The sequence below is a fragment of the Scardinius erythrophthalmus genome (assembly GCF_964197995.2).
Source record: "Scardinius erythrophthalmus genome assembly, chromosome: 17".
NCBI lineage: Eukaryota > Metazoa > Chordata > Actinopteri > Cypriniformes > Leuciscidae > Scardinius > Scardinius erythrophthalmus.
In genome coordinates this window covers 28346459-28367153 of record NC_138237.1, presented here as the reverse complement: position 1 = coordinate 28367153, position 20695 = coordinate 28346459, and the positions used below count along the sequence as shown (strand labels likewise).

At 35.5% G+C, this 20695-nt stretch overlaps 1 protein-coding gene across 1 annotated transcript in view; it reads right to left on the bottom strand.

Moving 5' to 3' along the window:
- The window catches only part of grk6 (G protein-coupled receptor kinase 6), a 59958-nt gene that overhangs the window by 17898 nt on the left and 21365 nt on the right, over positions 1 to 20695 (bottom strand). The window contains exons 3-4 of the mRNA XM_081390352.1: positions 4316 to 4428; positions 198 to 275 (exon numbers count right to left, since the gene is read on the bottom strand). Coding sequence (XP_081246478.1) covers positions 198 to 275; positions 4316 to 4428 — 191 coding nt within the window. The remainder of the gene's footprint in view (positions 1 to 197; positions 276 to 4315; positions 4429 to 20695) is intronic.

Here is a 20695-nt window from a genome sequence, read left to right as displayed (position 1 = left end):
TAAACGCATACATGCTCATGAATTATACAATAAACAAAGGGAAAATTCACTGCAAAACTTGTCAATAAAATCAACTGGAAAAAAAAAAAACACACATTGAAATCATGATAAACGTCATACATTAAATGAATATATTTGGAGCACACACTAATATAAGAGACTGATTTAGGTGTTCCCTGTGCTATTCTTCTCGATACCTTTGGGTTGAGGTACGTGTCTAGGAGTTCCTGTCCACATTCCTTCCTCTTCTCATCTGGCGTTACTTCATACTCCACCTGAAATTATGGAGAAACATTAGCATATAACATATAACAAGTAACTAGCATATAACATGTAATATTTTTTTATATCTACATTCTTAATTATTGATATACTTATGATTTTGCATTATCATCGCTCAATACAGGTTCAATTTCAGTTCCGTTTCACTTTTTAATTTACAGAGGCATGCGATTTGAAAACAAAACAAAGCATAAAACAAAACCCAAGACAAAACAACAAAACAAAATCCAAAACAAAGCAACAAACTAAATAAAACCCAAGACAAAACAACAAAAAACCCAAACAAAACAAAACAAAACTAAATAAAACCCAAGACAAAACAACACAAAACAAAAAACCCACACAAAACAAAACTAAATAAAACCCAAGACGAAACACAACACAAAACAAAAACCCCAAACAAAACAAAAAACCCAATAAAATCCAAGACAAAACAACACAAAACAAAAAACCCAAACAAAATAAAAAACCCAATAAAATCAGACAAAACAACACAAAACAAAAAACCCAAACAAAACAAAAAACCCAATAAAACCCAAGACAAAACAACACAAAACAAAAAACCCAAACAAAACAAAAAACCCAATAAAACCCAAGACGAAACACAACACAAAACAAAACCCCCAAACAAAACAAAAAACACAATAACATCAAAGACAAAACAAAAAACCCAAACAAAACAAAAAACACAATAAAACCCAAGACGAAACACAACACAAAACCCCCAAACAAAACTAAATAAAACCCAAGACAAAACAACAAAAAACAAAAAACCCAAACAAAACAAAACTAAATAAAACCCAAGACAAAACAACACAAAACAAAAAACCCACACAAAACAAAACTAAATAAAACCCAAGACGAAACACAACACAAAACAAAAACCCCAAACAAAACAAAAAACCCAATAAAATCCAAGACAAAACAACACAAAACAAAAAACCCAAACAAAATAAAAAACCCAATAAAATCAGACAAAACAACACAAAACAAAAAACCCAAACAAAACAAAAAACCCAATAAAACCCAAGACAAAACAACACAAAACAAAAAACCCAAACAAAACAAAAAACCCAATAAAACCCAAGACGAAACACAACACAAAACAAAACCCCCAAACAAAACAAAAACACAATAACATCAAAGACAAAACAAAAAACCCAAACAAAACAAAAAACACAATAAAACCCAAGACGAAACACAACACAAAACCCCCAAACAAAACAAAATAAAACCCAAGACAAAACAACCCCCCCCCCCCCAAAAATAGAGCCAATATTGTACATTTTAAATTTGTAAACCTAAGAAAAGCTGTAAAATACAGTTATTTCTGAGGGTTTTATCCAAAATCATCATGACAAATACTATATCTATATGCAATTACATTGCAGCGTAATCTTCTGTATATGAGGGGACATTTTACAAAGCCTTACTTTCTGATCTTAAACACTGAAGGCCTTACCATTTTTCGAAAATGCATCCCAATCATTTACTTGTCTTGATAATTTCCTTCATGCAACTTACTGAGGCCTCAGTCTCTGAGAAACATGCAAATATTGAAGAAGGGGACCATTTTTATATTTGGACCAGCAAGCAACCACTGTAGCAACCATACCAATGCGCTGTCAAACACCCACAAACACCCTAGCAGCGAGTTTTGCACGAACATGCAACACTCACATTTGCTTCAGAAAATGTGTACAATCTGGTTTTAGATTCATGTTTATTTACAAAATAACGGTTTCTCTACTGAACATGCAGTATCAAGGTCTTTAAAAGTGGAGCAAACACTAGCAAGTTCTTCATGTGGGCGTGCGCATGTACACGCAAGACCATATGCATGTTCTGATGTTTATGTTGAAGCTTAGTAATAGTCTGCATTCCATATCTGAAACAGCATGTAACAGCAAAATATTTACGAAGAGAAGATTTGCCCTATAACTCAGGATTTTGGAGGACAGAACTGATCTCAAATCAGTAGTTTTAAATGCTTAGTGGAAGGTCTGGTACGCTCTGTTTCAATGTAATTTTATCTCCAAGCCCAGTGCGTCAAGCTTTATAATAACGGATCTTAAATCTTAAGTCGCAAGTCTGCTTGCTCCTACTATAACATCTAAGTTATGGACGTGGATAAGAAATTCAGGCTAAACTTGCTGGTGGGCATTCACTCGGGTTAGAGGCAGTGGTGCAAATGTGACCCCTGCATTCCTGTTCAGGAGAGGGGTGGAGGAAAAGAGGCAGGCTATGAAGATGTTTTTATGAACTGTATTAGTAGTGAAATTAATCTACAATCAATTTGATTCAAAAGACATGGGCTCTGTTCCAAATTCTTATGTGCTACCATGCTATTTAATGTCTACAAGTAGCTGCCTTAAAACGCTGCATGCTAACAGAAAAGGAAGCTCATAATTGATGGAACTGAAAAGCTACACATAAGCAGTAACTCAACAAAGACGATGGTCAGTGCATAATTGCAATTATGCAATGCAATTATTTTTTTCAGCTTAACGCGGTAAAATCTTTTAACGAAATTAACACAGCATCCGTTTTATCTCCGTCATCCTTTGGCTAGCGTAACATTATATGACCACGGTCTTACTCATGGAAATGCATTTACACCATTCAATCACAACGACACACATGACTAGTGCACACAGAAAACCGCTTCACACAGCACTTGCATGAAACCCCCCCCCACAAAATTATACCATAATGCCCATTTTGTTGAGTATCCTCGCAAGCACGGTATTAAACGAGTTAAATGAAGTTTTAAATTAACGTAAAGATTTGTGAGAAAATGGGATCCGCGTCACGGTCTTAAAGTGACAACAGCCTAAAAAACCTGCTGATGTCTGTCATTAATGTTAATCAAAGAACAAAAGAAAAAGAGAAAAGCACTCAAATGTACACGATTGATATCTATTATAATGGGTTTATGTGAAGATTGATTTAAGTTCACTTAATTTAAAAGTAAAGTTAAAAGACTAATAAATGTTGAAATTGATAGCTGTCAATTATATTGTAATGTTGAATGACTAGCCTATAATTAAATGGCAAGATACAGGAAAATACAGCTACAGTTTTTATTTTACAATGCAAAAACAAAATGCTCACAGGGAAAAGCATGCACTAACTAAAACTTAATCAGGTAATATTTCATTGGTCTCATTTTTTTTAAAGTTCATAATTTCGGTAACACTTAACAATAAAGTCTTGTATATTAGCATTAGTTTGTAATATGTAGTATGTAATCTTTTAGCTAATAATTTCATATAATAAGAAAATTAATTAGTTAACTAATAGTGACAATACATTTCATTATAAAAAAATACTGAAAAAAGCTGGATAGTCTTTTTTCCTTTTTATTATTCTAGCACAAATAGTATTTGTCAGCAAACTAGCATTTTAATTGAATAATTTTTTATGCATATGGCCAATTAGTCTCTTTTGCATTTTGTTGCAATATACTGGAGCCAAACCTGGGAAGGGAGTCCAAGTATCCCACAACATTACTGTACAAAAAAAATGATGTAGTTGTAATTCATGGCCAGAAATTACGCTAATTGTAAACAAGCGTGAACGTGCGCCGCATTCACAAATTATTGGAATTCATTAACACAAAATTCTAACTATCAAATCTGAAGTTTACAAAGATGTTGTGAATTTTCGGGCAGGTCTATTTTTAGTGCAAATTACTCATTTATTTATAAATGTTTTTATCTTCGATTATCTGGAAAAACATAGTTCTGAAAGTGATTCCAGTGATATTGTTCCTCTGTGTCGTTATTGTATTGCTGTGGTGTGTAGCTTTTAGCAATGGCAATCATAGCAAGATTTAAAATCCTACATAGATGTACCTAAACACCACACTGACCTCACAGTATATAATAGTTCAGGGTAAGGGAAGGATATGAACAAAAGTTATTCCTGTAGTTGCTCCAGAACTGTACATTTCACTGTACGTAAGTCAGTTTGGTTTGCAGATGAAAGGGGAAGAAACGGTTTTGTCTTTGAAGTGAAGTCTGCTTCTCACCACAGCATCCAAGAATTTGACACAGCGCCTCAACTCCGGCCTGGTATCACAGAACTGACGGAATAGAAAGCAGCCGATTGGTTGCCTCTCACAAAGGCTGTTGTAGTCTTTCTCTGTGAAAAGAGACCAACACGAAACACAGTGACTAAGGGCTTTGAAAAGGTGGGGTTAAACACAAACACTCACAGAGAGAGAGAGAGAGAGAGAGAGAGAGAGAGAGAGAGAGAGAGAGAGAGAGAGAGAGAGAGAGAGAGAGAGAGAGAGAGAGAGAGAGAGAGAGAGAGAGAGAGAGAGAGAGAGAGAGAGAGAGAGAGAGAGAGAGAGAGAGAGAGAGAGAGAGAGAGAGAGAGAGAGAGAGAGAGAGAGAGAGAGAGAGAGAGAGAGAAAATATGAGTAAATATCATTTGGGACAATCAATGAATACAATAAAAATCAATAGCACTTTCCTCTCTTCTTTTCGCTTTGGAAAGGAAACTGAAGAGACGAAACCATTAGTTGACCACAACAAAACGGATAATAACATCGACAACATCTTCAAAATATCAAAGGCACACCCCAGGATTGGTAAAGCGGTTGCGTTAAAGCCATATTCAGAGAAAATGCACAGTACTTGCGTCCAGAGTAGTGGTCGACCGGGTTTTGCAATGGCCGATACGGATATCTAGAACAGCATGTTTTGCTTGACACAGGTTTTACTCTGAAAATCAAGTGGTGACCCGACACAGTACCAATGTTTAGCGAAAACAAAGTAAAGATAAAAATCAAAAATTGAAATGTTTTAATATTTTCATGAACTGTATAAACCCAACAGTGTACAAAAATGATTGGGATTTGAGAAATCATTGAGCGCTGAGCATTAAGACTCAAAGTGCCTGTACCAGTTTTATTATTTGCATACTTGTTTATTATTTAATTTTAATTGAATTGAAAATGTCCATACTGTGATCTGTTTTTCTTGCTGGCGGGACTAAATTTTGTTAGAATTTGCACTGGTGCGACCACCACGATGCCCAACTGATAAGAGCTGCCATTTCTGTTGCATATGAGAAACATCAAACGGCAAACGAAAGCATTAAGAAACCGTGCTTCTTGTTCGAGCTGCGCAGCGCGGACAGTTTGTCAACTATACTAGACAGCGCATCGCGAGCTCACAACAGCTTTACTCCTGGACCGATCTCGATCATGTGACACCGTTACTACACAGCGCTGGGTGATCCAGTGAGAAAGTGTTTGGATTCACAGCAGTATTAAGAACATTACTGCAAGCCATATCAGGTCAAATAGTGCTGACCTGGAAGCCAGGAGAAACATTGTACCATAAACTTATGAGTTATGAAAGGCTTTTCAGTCCACAAATCACCAACATTCACCATGGATTTAATGTAGTAACGCTAATTGTAACCATGGTATTGTGGCAGAAATAGTAATGTCAGGGTCCGTACAACCTATTTAGAGTGAAATTCAAGCACTTCAAATGTTTTTTTTTTATATAACTTTTCAGAACAAAGATAAACAGTAACAGTCAACACAGCTTCATGGGTATTTACATGGAAATTATTTCAAAATGTATCATTAAAGGTGGTATCAGTGATTTCAGGCCCAAAAATATTTTTATCACATTCATCTAATCTTTCCTAACGATCCGCTAGCTGCCCGCCCCATAAGCATGCCGTCAAAAAAACGCGTCTCTGTAGGCAGCCTAGGCTCTGAGATCTGCACACAAAAACAAATGGTTTAGCCAAACACTCAAAACCAAAACAAATAGTGTTCCAACCAATCACCGACAGGGGGAGGGTGTTGTGAGGTTTTGAGCCAGCTTTTTCTTCAGCTCTGACTTCGCGTGCAGCCGTGCACGAGCACAAAACCTCACAACACCCTCCCCCTGTCGGTGATTGGAACACTATTTGTTTTGGTTTTGAGTGTTTGGCTAAACCATTTGTTTTTGTGTGCAGATCTCAGAGCCTAGGCTGCCTACAGAGACGGATTTTTTTGACGGCATGCTTATGGGGCGGGCAGCTAGCGGATCGTTAGGAAAGATTAGATGAATGTGATAAAAATATTTTTGGGCCTGAAATCACTGATACCACCTTTAAATGTTATTTTTAATGTGATCAAATATTAATTTAACATTTTTTATGTTGACATGTTTTTACATGTCATTGCTTATTGTTCAGCTTGAGCTCAGTGCTTTACTGTCAAATGTGCATTTCCGAGAAATAGACGTAATATTATTAGTTACTGCACTTATTAATGTAAAACAACAGTCATTTTATTATTAATTACTTTTATGATTGAAAATCCCCCAGCACTACCAAATCAGGTGCTGGTGCCACCATCTGTAGAACTTAGTTGCACCGGTGCTACTGCTCTCAAAAGATAGTCAGGAGGAGCCCTGAATGTAATTTAATTTGAATAAAATTGTATTTTATTTTATTTTAATTCAATAATAATAAAAAAATTTTAATAACATTTTTATTTTAATTCAGTTTAAAATTTTATTTTATTTTAATTGATTGTAAAAATTAGTTTCATTTTGATTATATTTAAAATTTCATTTTATTTAATATAACATTTATTTTATTTTTAATTAAAATTAATTTTATTTTAATTAAAAAAATCATTTTATTTAAAAAAATCATTTTGTTTTCATTAATTTCATTTAATTTAATTTCATGTTTCCATTTAAAATTTATATTTATTTTATGGAGCACCAGTTAAGAACTGTCTAGAGATCAGGGTGGCCAATGGTCAACATAATGTAGATAATTATGTAAGACAATTTAATTTATATAGTTTGTTCTGTGTAAGGAAATTCTGAAATTAAAAGAATTATTTTACCCAATATTCACTCAAAATCCCCCCAAAAAACTAAAAACAACACAAACAAACAAAAATTCACAATTGCCAGCCAATAAACTCAAAACAGGCAAATGTTGGTCGATTGATTGTCCAAATTGATATAGAGCACTTTCAATTTGAGATAAAGCAAGTATAGCCTAACGTGCCTATAATTTAGCCTTACAGTAACGTAAGGTGAGGCAGATTTCAAACCACAAGGTTCCGACTGTAACAGCTGCTCTAGACCACGTCTTTGGCCACACACCCGATGCAGTGGTCGAAATGAGTGTGATTATGATAACAGAATGCATCGAAGTGAACAGAGTGGGAAGGCTATGGCCAGTGGCTGAGATTTGCATTTGCTGCTCAGGTATATGCAAAGAGACAGCAGGATTTACACAGAGGCAAATGGGAGTGTGTGGACCAGCAGCAACATAGAAGCAGTGTGTAGGAGGCTGGTATTGATAGCAATGCCGCATAAATACATGGAGAGCTTACAGCTCCTTCATAATGCTTCTGACAAAAAGCGCCAAGCTTTACTGCAGAGTGCAGATTACAATCAGCATTATTGCTCTTGATACACGCTTGTTTTAATTAGAGCAGATGAGATCTCTTTAGAAAAATATTTGTCTTCAGATTTACTGCTGAAAATTTTAAATGGCCACCACCAGATGCTGTTGATTCTCATTTACAATTTAGACATTTCGGACCTGTTTACACCTGGTATTAAGATGCGTTTTGGTCATTCTGATCACAAGTAGATGAGGGAGGCACGTTCCTGTTTACACATTTAATTTTGTGGCTGTTCGAACGCGTTCGAAAACATGGCGGAAGGCAGAGCGCTTGGAGAAAATATCTGCAAGAATTTATGAATGAATGAATTATATGAATGTATCTCAAAGGGGGATATGGCTTTTGCTTTGCATCTTCGCTCCATGTAATGCCCAATTAACTAGTGTTTATAAGCTTTGTTTACAAAGGTTACTGGGGGAAACAGCTATATTTCTGCTGTTCCATAAGCGCCACCTACGGTCAGAGAGAGGATTTGCATTTTTATTCAGCCTGTCTGCTGTTTTTGTTCAGATCTGAGCCGTTCAGATCAATGTGAAAATCAGATTTTTTAATGTACATTTTAACTGTTAGACGGAAACTAAGCTAATATGCATTCAAAAAATTTTGATAATAAAGAAGCCTATGTAGAATTGTTTATGGAGCAGATAAAATGCACATCATTTTTAATTTTGACCTCCTTTTCATAAAAACGATTTATGTGAGGTTGAGGCTGAAAGGTTAATTATTTTATGAAACTTTTATATTTTTGTCAAAGCATGTTAAGTACTACGTTCTACGTTACGTTCAAATAAAGTTATGATGTTATGTTTTAAGTCACCCAACCAATACTTTTGGTTCATTAACCATCTGGCCATCATTGTTAGTTATTATTTTAATGTTTATCCAAATAGAAATATTATAAACATTGGCCCCAAAAAGTATTTGGACTCTTAAGCCACACTTTCACTGCATTAGATAAAAAAATATCAAACCAAGTGACATCGGCAAACAAATTATGCTACAGATTTTATCAAAAAGTCACTTTTCATGAGCTACTCTTCAATTATTTTCAACTAATTGGTCTTGAGGTCATTTTTTAACAATTAATCTATTGCTTCATATTTTAAAAAGCCTAAATTTACCAATTAAATAGTATATTTGAGCTCTATTTCTTTAAAATAATTTCATTTTGATATTTTGTTATATTGTGGCATTGTAATTGTGGTCTAAGTGTTCAAATCCTTTTTGGGGCCACTGTATTTGATTACGTCATACAGTTTAGTGTCATAATAAGACAATTTATCACACACTGGCTATGTTTACATGCACAACTTTTGTTTCCGAATCCGAAGTAGTGTTTATGTGAATGCTTAATTAAGTGATCGGGTTGATGTGCGCATTTATGTCACAAGCTTCTGATCACAATTAAGTTTTTTGACATGCGCACACTGCAGGAATATACAGTTTCCCCACTGTTTGCACATACTATTCTCTTACATTGCTTCTTTTCTTAAGACTTAATATTGATGTTAATATTGAGGAGAATTTTAGAATGACACGAAAGTCATTCATGACACTTCATTCAACAACTACAACAGCTCGTTCCGTACGTCATAAGTCATTATGCCATGTCCTATCGAATAGATCAGAAAAGGAATAACCCACCCCTTCACACCCGAAATTCCATTCAGATCGAGCTCAATTGGATCGATTAAGGCGTTTACATGAAGGCTTTTGATTACAAACGGATTTGGTTGCATGTAAACGTAGAAGGTGTGGTGCACAATTTTGTTCAGTGGTTTGCATCAGTGGGTTTCTGATTGACTACTTTAAGCTTTTGTGATGAGTTTCAAACTGTCTCAGTTGTAGCCAGTAGACTGTGAGTGATTATATGCTGTTAATAATTGATTATGAAAACGCTTTATCTTCCTCTGCTCCCCTATATGGGGTGTACTTCAATTATACAACACTATTAAGAACCTTAAAAACAAACCAGGTTTGACCCCCTATGCCCATTTTATGGAAATGATTAAATGAGCAGTAACATGGTTTCATTCATACGGTCACAAGGCTTCCTTTGAGTGTACTTAGTCACCAGAAAAGATGGAGAGATTGGCCTTTGTAACAGGGTCTCGCTCTATCACATTGTTAATTCTAAGAAAGGGTTTAGTGACCTGTTAGTGAATGGTCAAATGAGTTAGGAGATGGGAGATAATCACAGTGAGCTTCTATTTAAAGTAAAAATATAATTTAAATTGATCCAATTTATTGTATTAGTACACAATTCGTCACTGCATGTTACTGAAACCAAAAATTGTGATGTAAGGCTAAATTACGACTGTTTTGGAGCAAGAAACTAATATTCATGCGGCTGTCTAATTTTCATTAACATTTTTCAACAAAAAAAGCACTCCCTGCATATGCCTGAACAACTTTTGTAGCTTTAAATTGAAAGTTGAATAACTTTTGTAAGATTATTTTGTATTTAATTTATACAGCGAATACTATGCATGCAGTGTTATTTTTCACTTAATAAATTCATTTTCTGTAGCATTTCATACTTGAATACTACTGTTAGGCTTAAGAAAAATCTTAACCACTGTTTATTTCATTTGCATCGATGTTCTATTGTACTTATTTGTGCTATTGCTTGTAATCTGTTTATTTGTTCTTATTTTATTTAATGTCTTGAACTACATTTGGTTAAATGTTGCATATGTTAGGCTAGTAGTTTTTGCTGTGGTATGGTAACATGGTGGCATGATAACAAACTTACTTATTAAAATACAAGTTTACATGAGTCATAATCAATAAAAACAATTTGATTTCATGCTGACTTCAGGGTGGAGTTTGTTTGCTGGTTCTACAAGGCAAGGCAAGGCAAGGCAAGGCAAGTTTATTTATATAGCACATTTCATACACAATGGTAATTCAAAGTGCTTTATATGGAAGAAATTAAAATAATCAAAAGAAATAAGAATAATTAAAACAGTTTAGAATAAAAATAAATAAATAAAAATACAGTACAAATAGTCGGACGAACAGTGGCACAGTGCTCATTCAGTAAATGCATAGCTAAACAGAAGTGTTTTGAGTCTGGATTTGAATGTGACTACTGTAGGAGCACATCTGATCTCCTCTGGAAGCTGGTTCCAGCTGCGGCTGGCATGATAGCTAAAAGCGGACACGCCATGCTTAGAGTGAACCCTTGGTATTTCTAGCTGATATGATCCTAGTGATCTGAGTGATCTGTTGGGTTTATATTCAGTGAGCATATCTGCAATGCATTGAGGTCGTAGGCCATTGAATGATTTATATACCAGTAATAATACTTTAAAATCAATCCTAAATTTAACTGGGAGCCAGTGTAAAGACCTGAGGACTGGTGTGATATGTTCATATTTTCTGGTTCTGCTCAGCGTTCTGTATGAGCTGCAACTGTCTTATGGTCTTTTTGGGAAGGCCAGTGAGGAGTCCATTACAATAATCCACCCTGCTGGTGATGAAAGCATGAACAAGTTTCTCTAAGTCTTGTCAGGAAACAAAGCATCTAATTCTTGCAATATTTTTCAGATGATAGTATGCTGATTTAGTTATTGCTTTGACATGACTACTGAAACTAAGGTCTGACTCTAGTGACACACCAAGATTTCTGACTTGATTTTTAGTTGTTTGACCCCTAGAGTGAAGCATGCGTTCACCTTGAGAACTTCATCTTTGTTTCCAAACGCAATGACTTCAGTTTTGTCTTTGTTTAACTGAAGAAAGTTTTGACACTCCAACTGTTGACTTCATCAATGCATTGGCACAGGGAGTCAATGGGGCTGTAGTCGTTAGGTGATAGGGCTAAGTAGATCTGTGTGTCGTCTGCATAGCTGTGGTAAGCAATTTGGTTCTTTCTCATTATTTGGCTCATTGGGAGCATATACAGGTTGAACAGGAGTGGCGCAAGAATTGAGCCTTGAGGGACTCCGCATGTCATGGATGTCCACTAGGCTTGGCACGATAGTCGGTGTTACCGGTGTTACACGGTGTTCAGTCGCAACACCGGTTTCATCACTTGCCCACCACAGCACCGCAAAATTTTTTTTTAAAGCAATTACGCAGTATCCGTATTTTCTGTCACCTGTTGACTAGCGTTGTATGATCACGCTCAACCATTCAAGCGCGGCAAAACAAGAGACCTGCTGTAAGTCCTGCCTATTACACACACGCGCACACACACACGGAAAAGACGCGCGTCAGTATCGAGTTCTCTTTTCGGCCTTGAACAAAACATAACACACACACAAATTATGCCAAAATGTCCATTTTGTCGAGTGTCCTCATAAGAGCAAATGATTTAAATAATATCATAATAAATGAATGTAGAGATATGTGAGAAAACGGGACGCGTGTCAGATGGAGTGTCATTAATGTTAATCAAAGAACAAAGGTCTCCCGTTAATTTTGACTGCATGGGAAGAGATCGCGTCTTTTGCGTTTTTCATGAATAATAACAAACCCACTCTTCAAACACTGTGGTTGAATCCGAAATCGTGCCCTATACCCTCAAATAGGGTGTTATTGTTCTCAACATGATCTCAAGCAGTGAAAAATAGTGGACACTGACAACGCGCTGAAAGACAGGACCGAGGAGGTAATATTTAATATGAAACAAAGTCTCAACTTTCAAATTTGGTCAGTCAAACAAAAATAAAATAGGCCTACCGTTTTTTGGCTCTTTAATGTGTCGTGACAGATTGCCTCAGTTAAAGCCAAGTTCAAATCCACCGACGTTAATCAATAACTCTTCTGACTGCTTTGTCGCACAAAAATGGTGGAATTTGATTGGTCAGATCATATGTCAATCAAACTCAACACGAATGATGAATTGACGCCATGTAAAATAAACACCCCCCACCCCCACGATGAAACCGGTAATACCGGTGTTGTCCCAAGTCGGTTAACCGGTGGGAGAATATTATCACCGTCACATCTCTAATGTCCACTCAGACTTATGATCTCCTATACTCACATAATAACCTCTCCCATCTAAGTATGACCTGAACCATTTTAGGACTATCCCAGAAAGCCCCACCCAGTTTTCCAGCCTGTCAAGAAGTATGTTATGATCGACAGTGTCAAATGCAGCACTGAGGTCGAGTAGTACCAGCACGGATAATTTGCCTGAATCAGTATTTAAGCTTTATGAGCGCTGTCTCTGTGCTGTGATGTGGTCGGAAACCAGATTGAAAATTGTCAAAGTATCCATTTGAGCTTAAGAATTTGTTCAGCTGATTGAAGACAACTTTTTCAATGATCCTGCCTATGAAAGGAAGATTTGAGATCGGTCTGTAGTTGCTTAATATGGTCTTATCCAGATTACAACTGCAGTTTTCAGGGAGTTTGGAAAAGTCCCAGAGAAAAGTAAAGAGTTAACCACTTCTAGGGGATCTGCTTCTAAACTGTTTAACACACTTTTGAAAAATGATGTGGTAAGTGTGTCAAGAGCGCAGGTTGATGTTTTAAGGTGCTGTACGGTTTCTTCCAAAATTTTGCCATCAATGTCTTTGAAATCAGAGTGACTACTTTCTGCAGATGTGGTCTGATCTGTCAGATCGCAGCACAACTCAAGGATATGCTGATCACCTTTCTGATATTTTTGATGTTCTCAGAGAAAAAGGAAGAAAAATCACTGCGCTTGCTGTCTGAGAGCAATTCACTGGGAATCTGGCTTGGGGGGTTTGTCAGTCTCTCTACAGTAGCAAAAAGAGTGCTGTTTAAGTTGCTGTTTATAATATTTGAGAAGAAAGTCTGTCTAGCTTTGCCTAGTTCCATATTGAAAGCATGGATGCTGTCTTTGTAAATGTTATAATGGACTACAAGTTTTGTCTTCCGCCACATGCGTTCTGCTTTTCTGCATTGTCTTTTTATATTTTGCACTGCTGATGAGTTTCTCCAAGGTGCTTTATGTCTGCCACTCTTCTTCCTGACTTTAACATGAGCAATATCATCAATTACACTTTTAAATTGCAAGGTCAACGTCATGCTAAAATCTCCAAGAGCATTGGGTGATATTAGACTTTCATTTGTCATTGTTTAGCTAGTGGGGCAATTCTGTGATAAAGTCAAATATATAGCCAAGGAAATATAGTCAACATCATAAACCTAAATTGAAGGCTCATTTACGGTTGCAGTGGTGGCTCACAAAAGCCATATAGACAGAAGCCCACTGGAGCCTGACACGGAAACCATGGGCCCATGGATATATACACACAATATACAGTGTGTGTGTGTGTGTGTGTGTGTGAGTAAATGTGTATGTATGTATGCATGCATGTATGCATGTATATACACACACTGTATCTATTTGTGTATACTGTATATATTAGTGATGTCAAAATTAACATGTTAACATGCAATACTTTTTTTAGTTTAACGCATTAAAAAAATATTCAATGCAATTAAAGGAGCATTCATTTTTTTCCGTCATCCTTTGGCTAGCGTTACGCATTATGATCACACTCTTATTCATGCAAATGCTTTTACACCATTCAAGCACGATCAGACACAAAAGAGAACGCAGTGCAGTACTGGTGCACGTCTGGGAACTCCCTGTCTGTGTGACACACACACTCGTGCACATAGAAACTCGCTTCAGACAGTGCTTGCGCAGACAAAAACACACAAAATTAGCAAGCACAGTCTTTAAATTAGTTAAATGAAGTCTTAAATGAACGTAAAGAGAAAATGGGATGCGTGTCACATCCGCATCACGTGCGTCAGGTCTTAAAGTGACAGCAGCGTATAAAACCTGCTGATGTCTGTCATTAAAAATAGTCAAAGTACAAAAAAAAAAAAAAAAGAGGAAAGCACTCAATGCTCTTGACCAAATAACTTTTGTAGCATTAATAATGATTAATCTATATTTCATTTATAATTTATGCAGTGAAGACTGTGAAGTGTTTGATAACTTTATTCAATGTTTGTATAGGCTATTTCCTACCTGTTAGACATACCTGAAAATCTTAAAGCACTGTTTACAAGGTTACATTGGTCAAAAACAATATGAAAACAATAACTCTTAGTGCATTTTGACAGGGCAAGTAAAAATCTGAAATTGAGGGTCACACACAGGTAAATGTGACGTTTATTATAATGGGTTTATGTGAAGACTGTTATAAATTCACTTAAATTAAAATTGAAATTGACAGCATTCAATTATACTGTAATGCTGAATGGCTATAATTAATGACTAAAATTGAGAAATAAATATTTTCCATAGGGACATCAGTAGCAGTATTGGTATCAGTGATACTGGCCTTCTTTCACAAAAATTAAACAAATATTTAAAATATAGGCTACTGTCTTCTTTATGTTGTTTCTGCATTAATTTGTAGATTAAATGTCAAATTATTACAATATAAATATATATATAAAAAAAATAATGTTAGACGTGATAAATCGTGATTAATTACAGAAAGATTTGCGATTAATTTTTTAATTTGTTTTAATCGATTGACATCGCTAATATATATGTGTATGTGTGTATATAAGGGATAATGTAGAGCGAGGCGGTTGTTATAGCGAATATAACCCCGACAGGCTGATCAGGACCCCGACGCGAACCCGGAAGTACATTGGAATTCAACCAATGAGCGTTGAAAGCCATATATTATACATACAGTATATATATATATATATATATATATATATATATATATATATATATATATATATATATATATATATATATATATATATATATATATATATATATATATATACAGTACATACATACATAACATACATACATACAAACATACATACAAACATACATACAAACATACATACATACATACATACATACGCCTTGGCATGGATGCATGTTGAGTTGGTTAGTTTTTGTCAAAAATCAATCTAATCTAAAATTGTAATCGGGTGGATTAGAATGTGCTACTGGGCATCCTGTCATTTGCTGTGGAGGTTGTTTTTTGGTTCCTTGCATTTTAAACACGGAAGCTGAGAGCTTCCTGAGGTGCCAGGCCAAGCGGCTGTGCTTTAAAACGGAGAAAAACGGCTGAACATCTGCTGTTGTCTGGCCTGAAGTGTCATGTAGACATTTCTAAGCTTATGAATCAATGGCAATAAAATAGACACATTCTTGTACAAACAATTCAAACATGACCTTTGACAAAAGCCAATGCAGACATGTTTTCTCAATTCCATAAGGTGATGTCACACAACAGGGCGAAAAATTCCCAAGGCTTTCCCGAATTACCTTTTTCATGAGAATACCAATGAATTCAAAACACAACAATTAGACAAGACTGAACAAGCTTGGAAACATTGTCTTGCGTAAAGATGTGAAAAATGGTCCTGCATTATTTATCCATGTTTATATCTTGTCATCATGACTGCCATTTAAAACATTTCAGAAGTATCCAACAATTATAGTCAACCCATTTTACTTCCATAATGATATATTTCCATGTGAAACAAACAAACAAAAAGTACTTGTTTTTAACCCTTGGAGGAATGGATCATGAAAATGAGCGTTGAATGGAGCCAGACCTGATCACCAGTTTGCAGTTGACTGTGGAGAGGAAGAAAATCTCATCCCAGGAATTAAATCATATGAACAATAAAGATCAAGGTCATTGGGAGCATTTGAAAATGTAAATATGACAATAAATGTCTTTTAAGTGGTCACATTATACCAAATAACGGAAGCTAAAATTATGAATTCAAACATTCGCAGTTCTATGGTTTATATATATCAGTAAGCTACACTAATAATAGTATCAGTAGCATAACACTAACAGATTAGCATACTTCTAGATAGCTAGCCTGCTAGCCATTAGCTGATTAGCCCACTTAGCAAAGACTATAGAATAACACAAGACTCCTATTGTTTTGTATGGGGAAAAGTGCAACGCTCAATATGGCGGAATAAGTTCCACCTTCTAAATAAGAGCCAATCGCTGATTGGTAAATTCATACGGATTAAAGTAATTACAGTTCCTAATATAGAAACAGTCAGACGTGCACTTCCACTGTGCATTAGCTTGATCCAGCCTGAAAAATTTCGTTTTCTGTCATGATTCGAGCGTTAGAAACAAAATTTATGAGAAAGTTGTCGTCAGATTTCATTGGCGATTTCAAATATGAAATTTAATCGTGAACAGTTTTGGAGAATTTGATGTTTTCCCATTCAAAGAGATCCAAGCTGCAAGCTGCACCTGCATGCCCAAGAGACGTTTCAAAGATGGCCGCCGAGTGAAATGACTCATCTTAAAAGGACTTTGTTTACGGTTAACCGATAAGCCAGTTAGCACAGTATACCTTTACACAAACAGCCTTCTAACTCAATCAGCTCCCTACTTCAGTAGTCAGGGCAAAAATAAAACTCAATATATATAATGACACACAATAGAAGATTTGAAAAGACAATACGTTTTTACATTATATGTCAGCAGCATTAAACACACATTTGAGAGAATGATTCAATTACCCATTTGTAAAGACAGTCACTTGGTTCATTTCAGAATAAATTAGCCGTACTGAACAAATCTTTTGAATGAATGATTCAATGACTCACTCATTAATACAGGGAATTGCTGCCACTTAAAAAAAATCATTTGGTATTTTAATATACAGAATTTTATTTTTAAAACAAATCTCACTGTATTATTTATGCAATTGTCATTACAAGGTAAATGCATTTATGCCACCTCTGAGCTGCATTAAACAGTCTGTGACAATCAATACATCTAAATGTCACTTCAGTGCAAAAATGGATTTAGTCAATAATGATAACTTAATAAAGATGATGATTTAATTTAATTCATAGCAGCCCTAGTGTGTTGTTTCTAACTGGACGAATAGATTACATGTATAAATTTGACATAAAAGATGACATGCATTTAATAAGGTTAAAAAAGGGTCTTTATAAAGGTTAACATCCCTTTTATACTAGTAGTCTAAAAGAATAGTGAAGTTGCCATCTGGCCATTTGTTAACAGTTTTTTTTAACACCTATTATTTTGGCCAAGAATGTGACATCATAAAAAAAAAAGACTTATTTCAGAGTCAGCGCAAGCTCTTAATATTTTGATGAAAGATTACCAACACAACCTTTTTTTCTTCTTTAAAAAACTGAAGAAAGCAAATGGCTGAAATTCTGATTTGTCATTGAAACTCCTAATGACGGGTTCTTCATGCTAATAAAAGTAATTCGTGGTATTTTGTTTATTAGGATGTTTTGACACTTAAGAAATGTTCATAATGTTCTTTTGCACAATTCACTGTGAGGCACATCATAAAACATAAAACCTGTAAGAGAAAGCTTCATTATTTAGGGACAGACTTGTCCGTAAGGAACATTTTGATATAATACTGCTGACAAAGTGGAGAAAAATCGAAAGCACTGATCTTAAACCTCCCTAGAAGCAATGTGGCAAGACATGACGTGTTCAGTGAATGTAAAATGATGAAGAGAGGTATTATTGAATGGAGCACATTAATGGGATGGGAACACCCCAGGCATGGAAGGTTGAAAATAATCAGAGATGCCCAAAGCTGCCTTTTATGTCTTTTTTAACCATTCGTTTCAATGTTTATATTGTTTGGTCCTTCGTTTGTGGTTTTGCTCTCAAGTTCCTTCTTCAGACACCTAAGGCGAAGCCAGCATGATTCTCTTTACACTTAAAAGGCACCAAATGTGAGGCATGAAAGATGGTATTATTCACAAAAGTGTAATGGCAGTGGTCATAGTAAAAATAATAATAAGGTTTTTAGATTAGATTAGAGCTCCATTAGCCAACTAAAGAAACCTGAAGCTGTTTCGGGGAATGGTTTGAGACAGTAATTATAACAAAGGAAACAGGAAGTAAGTGAGAAAGACACAGGCATGAGATGCATGATGGGCACAGTACACACACACACACACACACACACACACACACACACACACACACACACCAAGTGTTTCACTTCCTGCCCAACTCAAGTTGATTAATATTCATGGGACTATGTTTCACCAAAGAACTCTGGTTATGGTAGGTACCATGCTAATATAACAGGCTAATGGGAAACAGAGAAAGCTTTTCTTCAATGTTTTTCCCAGAGCAGACTTCTGGGCGGCTCACAGATGATTCCCATCTAAACCACATCTCATTTGCAGAATCTGGTGACATTAGGATAAATTAGGCTCCAACTCAGAGGAAATTATATGATTGGATTTAAACTAATAGGTACTTTTAATCCATCCACCCCCTCCCCAAACCCCACTCCTCAATTATGTGTCTGTGTAAGTCTACTGTACAGTAACAGTGCTGTTTACTGCAGCTTTGCTTACACACAGGCTTAGGATGTGAACAAACTCTTAACCCTAAGTAGTAAATTCAACACGCAACTCATCCCACACTGTGCTACAAACATGAATGATATAGAACTCGAATTATAGCTTGTTTAGAAGAAATGTGCTTATACTGTATATTTTTTTTAAATGAACAGATGCATGATATTATGCCCTTATCTTCCATTGGATCAGAAAACTGAGCCATATGTAGGGGCCAGAATACTGAACTCTACCTATACCTATAGCAACCAGAAATCATGGCGCAAAAAAAAAAAAAACAATGTAAGCATGATATTCAAGTATCATAATTGGCAATAGGCCTTTATCAGATTTTTATTTATTTATCGGTATTGGTCAGCATTGGATATTCAATTGTGCATGCCTTTGATGTAATCTAACATTTACTTAAAGGAATAGTTCACTTAAAAAATTAAAATTCGATCATCATTTCCTCAACCTAAAGTTGTTTCAAACCTGTATGAATTTCTCTCTTATGCTGAACACAAAAGAAGATATTTTGAAGAATGTCGGTAACCAAACAGTTGATGGAAAAGTTAATTGTTAAGTGAACTAGGCTATTCCTAGTAACAGTAATCATTTTAATTATAACACTAGTAAATCTGTTTAATAATAATACTGCTCTGTATTTTTCATACTTTCATTATAATGCTATGATGCCTCATACCTAAATTGTAGCATTTAAAACAACTGATTGAAAAAAATAGTACAGATTTTTTATATAATATTAGCCATTTAAATAATACTGACCATAACTTCATTAGCTTATATGTATCAGTCAGAATATACTAAATAATAATAATAATAATGATCAAATTCAGCCAGCCTTACTATAAATCACACACAACATCCTTGAATCGTCACACTCTTTTGCACAGCCATGTAACATTTACATTTTCAAAATAAAATGTGAAAATCTTCCTTTCTGAGCATTTTTAGTTATGTTATTTAGATACAAGACGTTGTTGTTGTGAGAACAGAAGGAACTGGCATGTTTCCCTGGCATTGCACACACTCAAGATCAAATCAGTAGCTGTCAGGAAGTTAAGAGTGATTGTGTAACACCTCAAGTTTCTTCCACAACTTTCTGCAAGAAAACATTATTCTAAAGAATTGCTATTACTTCATCTTAAGGCACCAGTATCAATGCTTTTTATGTCGTAATTCTTGCGTGAATTTATGTGGGAAAACTTTTTGCTGTTGGTCGGGACTGCCTCTTGAGCAAATGTCTTGTAGTTTGTGCACCCCATTGGCAATGTGTTGTGTAGTAAGTATCAAAAACCCAGTTTGAAATCACCGGTGTTTCTTACGTCACAAACTACCGTGTAACCAATCATGTCACGAGGGGGGCGGGCTTTAGCATAACATCATTAACTATGCTACGAAGCAGGGAAGTCTTAAGTGAAGCCAGGTTATCCCGGTATATTTTTCTGTTGATATGAAAAATCTGGTACTTTTAGCAATATAGCGGGTGAATTATGTTTATGATGTATATTATGATGTTATGATGAACCTTTCTCCACTGATGTTCTGAGTTGTTAAAAGCATTTCTAAGAATGCTGATTTTTAGAAGGATACTGATTCTGATGTCTGATTCTGGGAAAAGAAATGGGAACATGGTTTGTGTA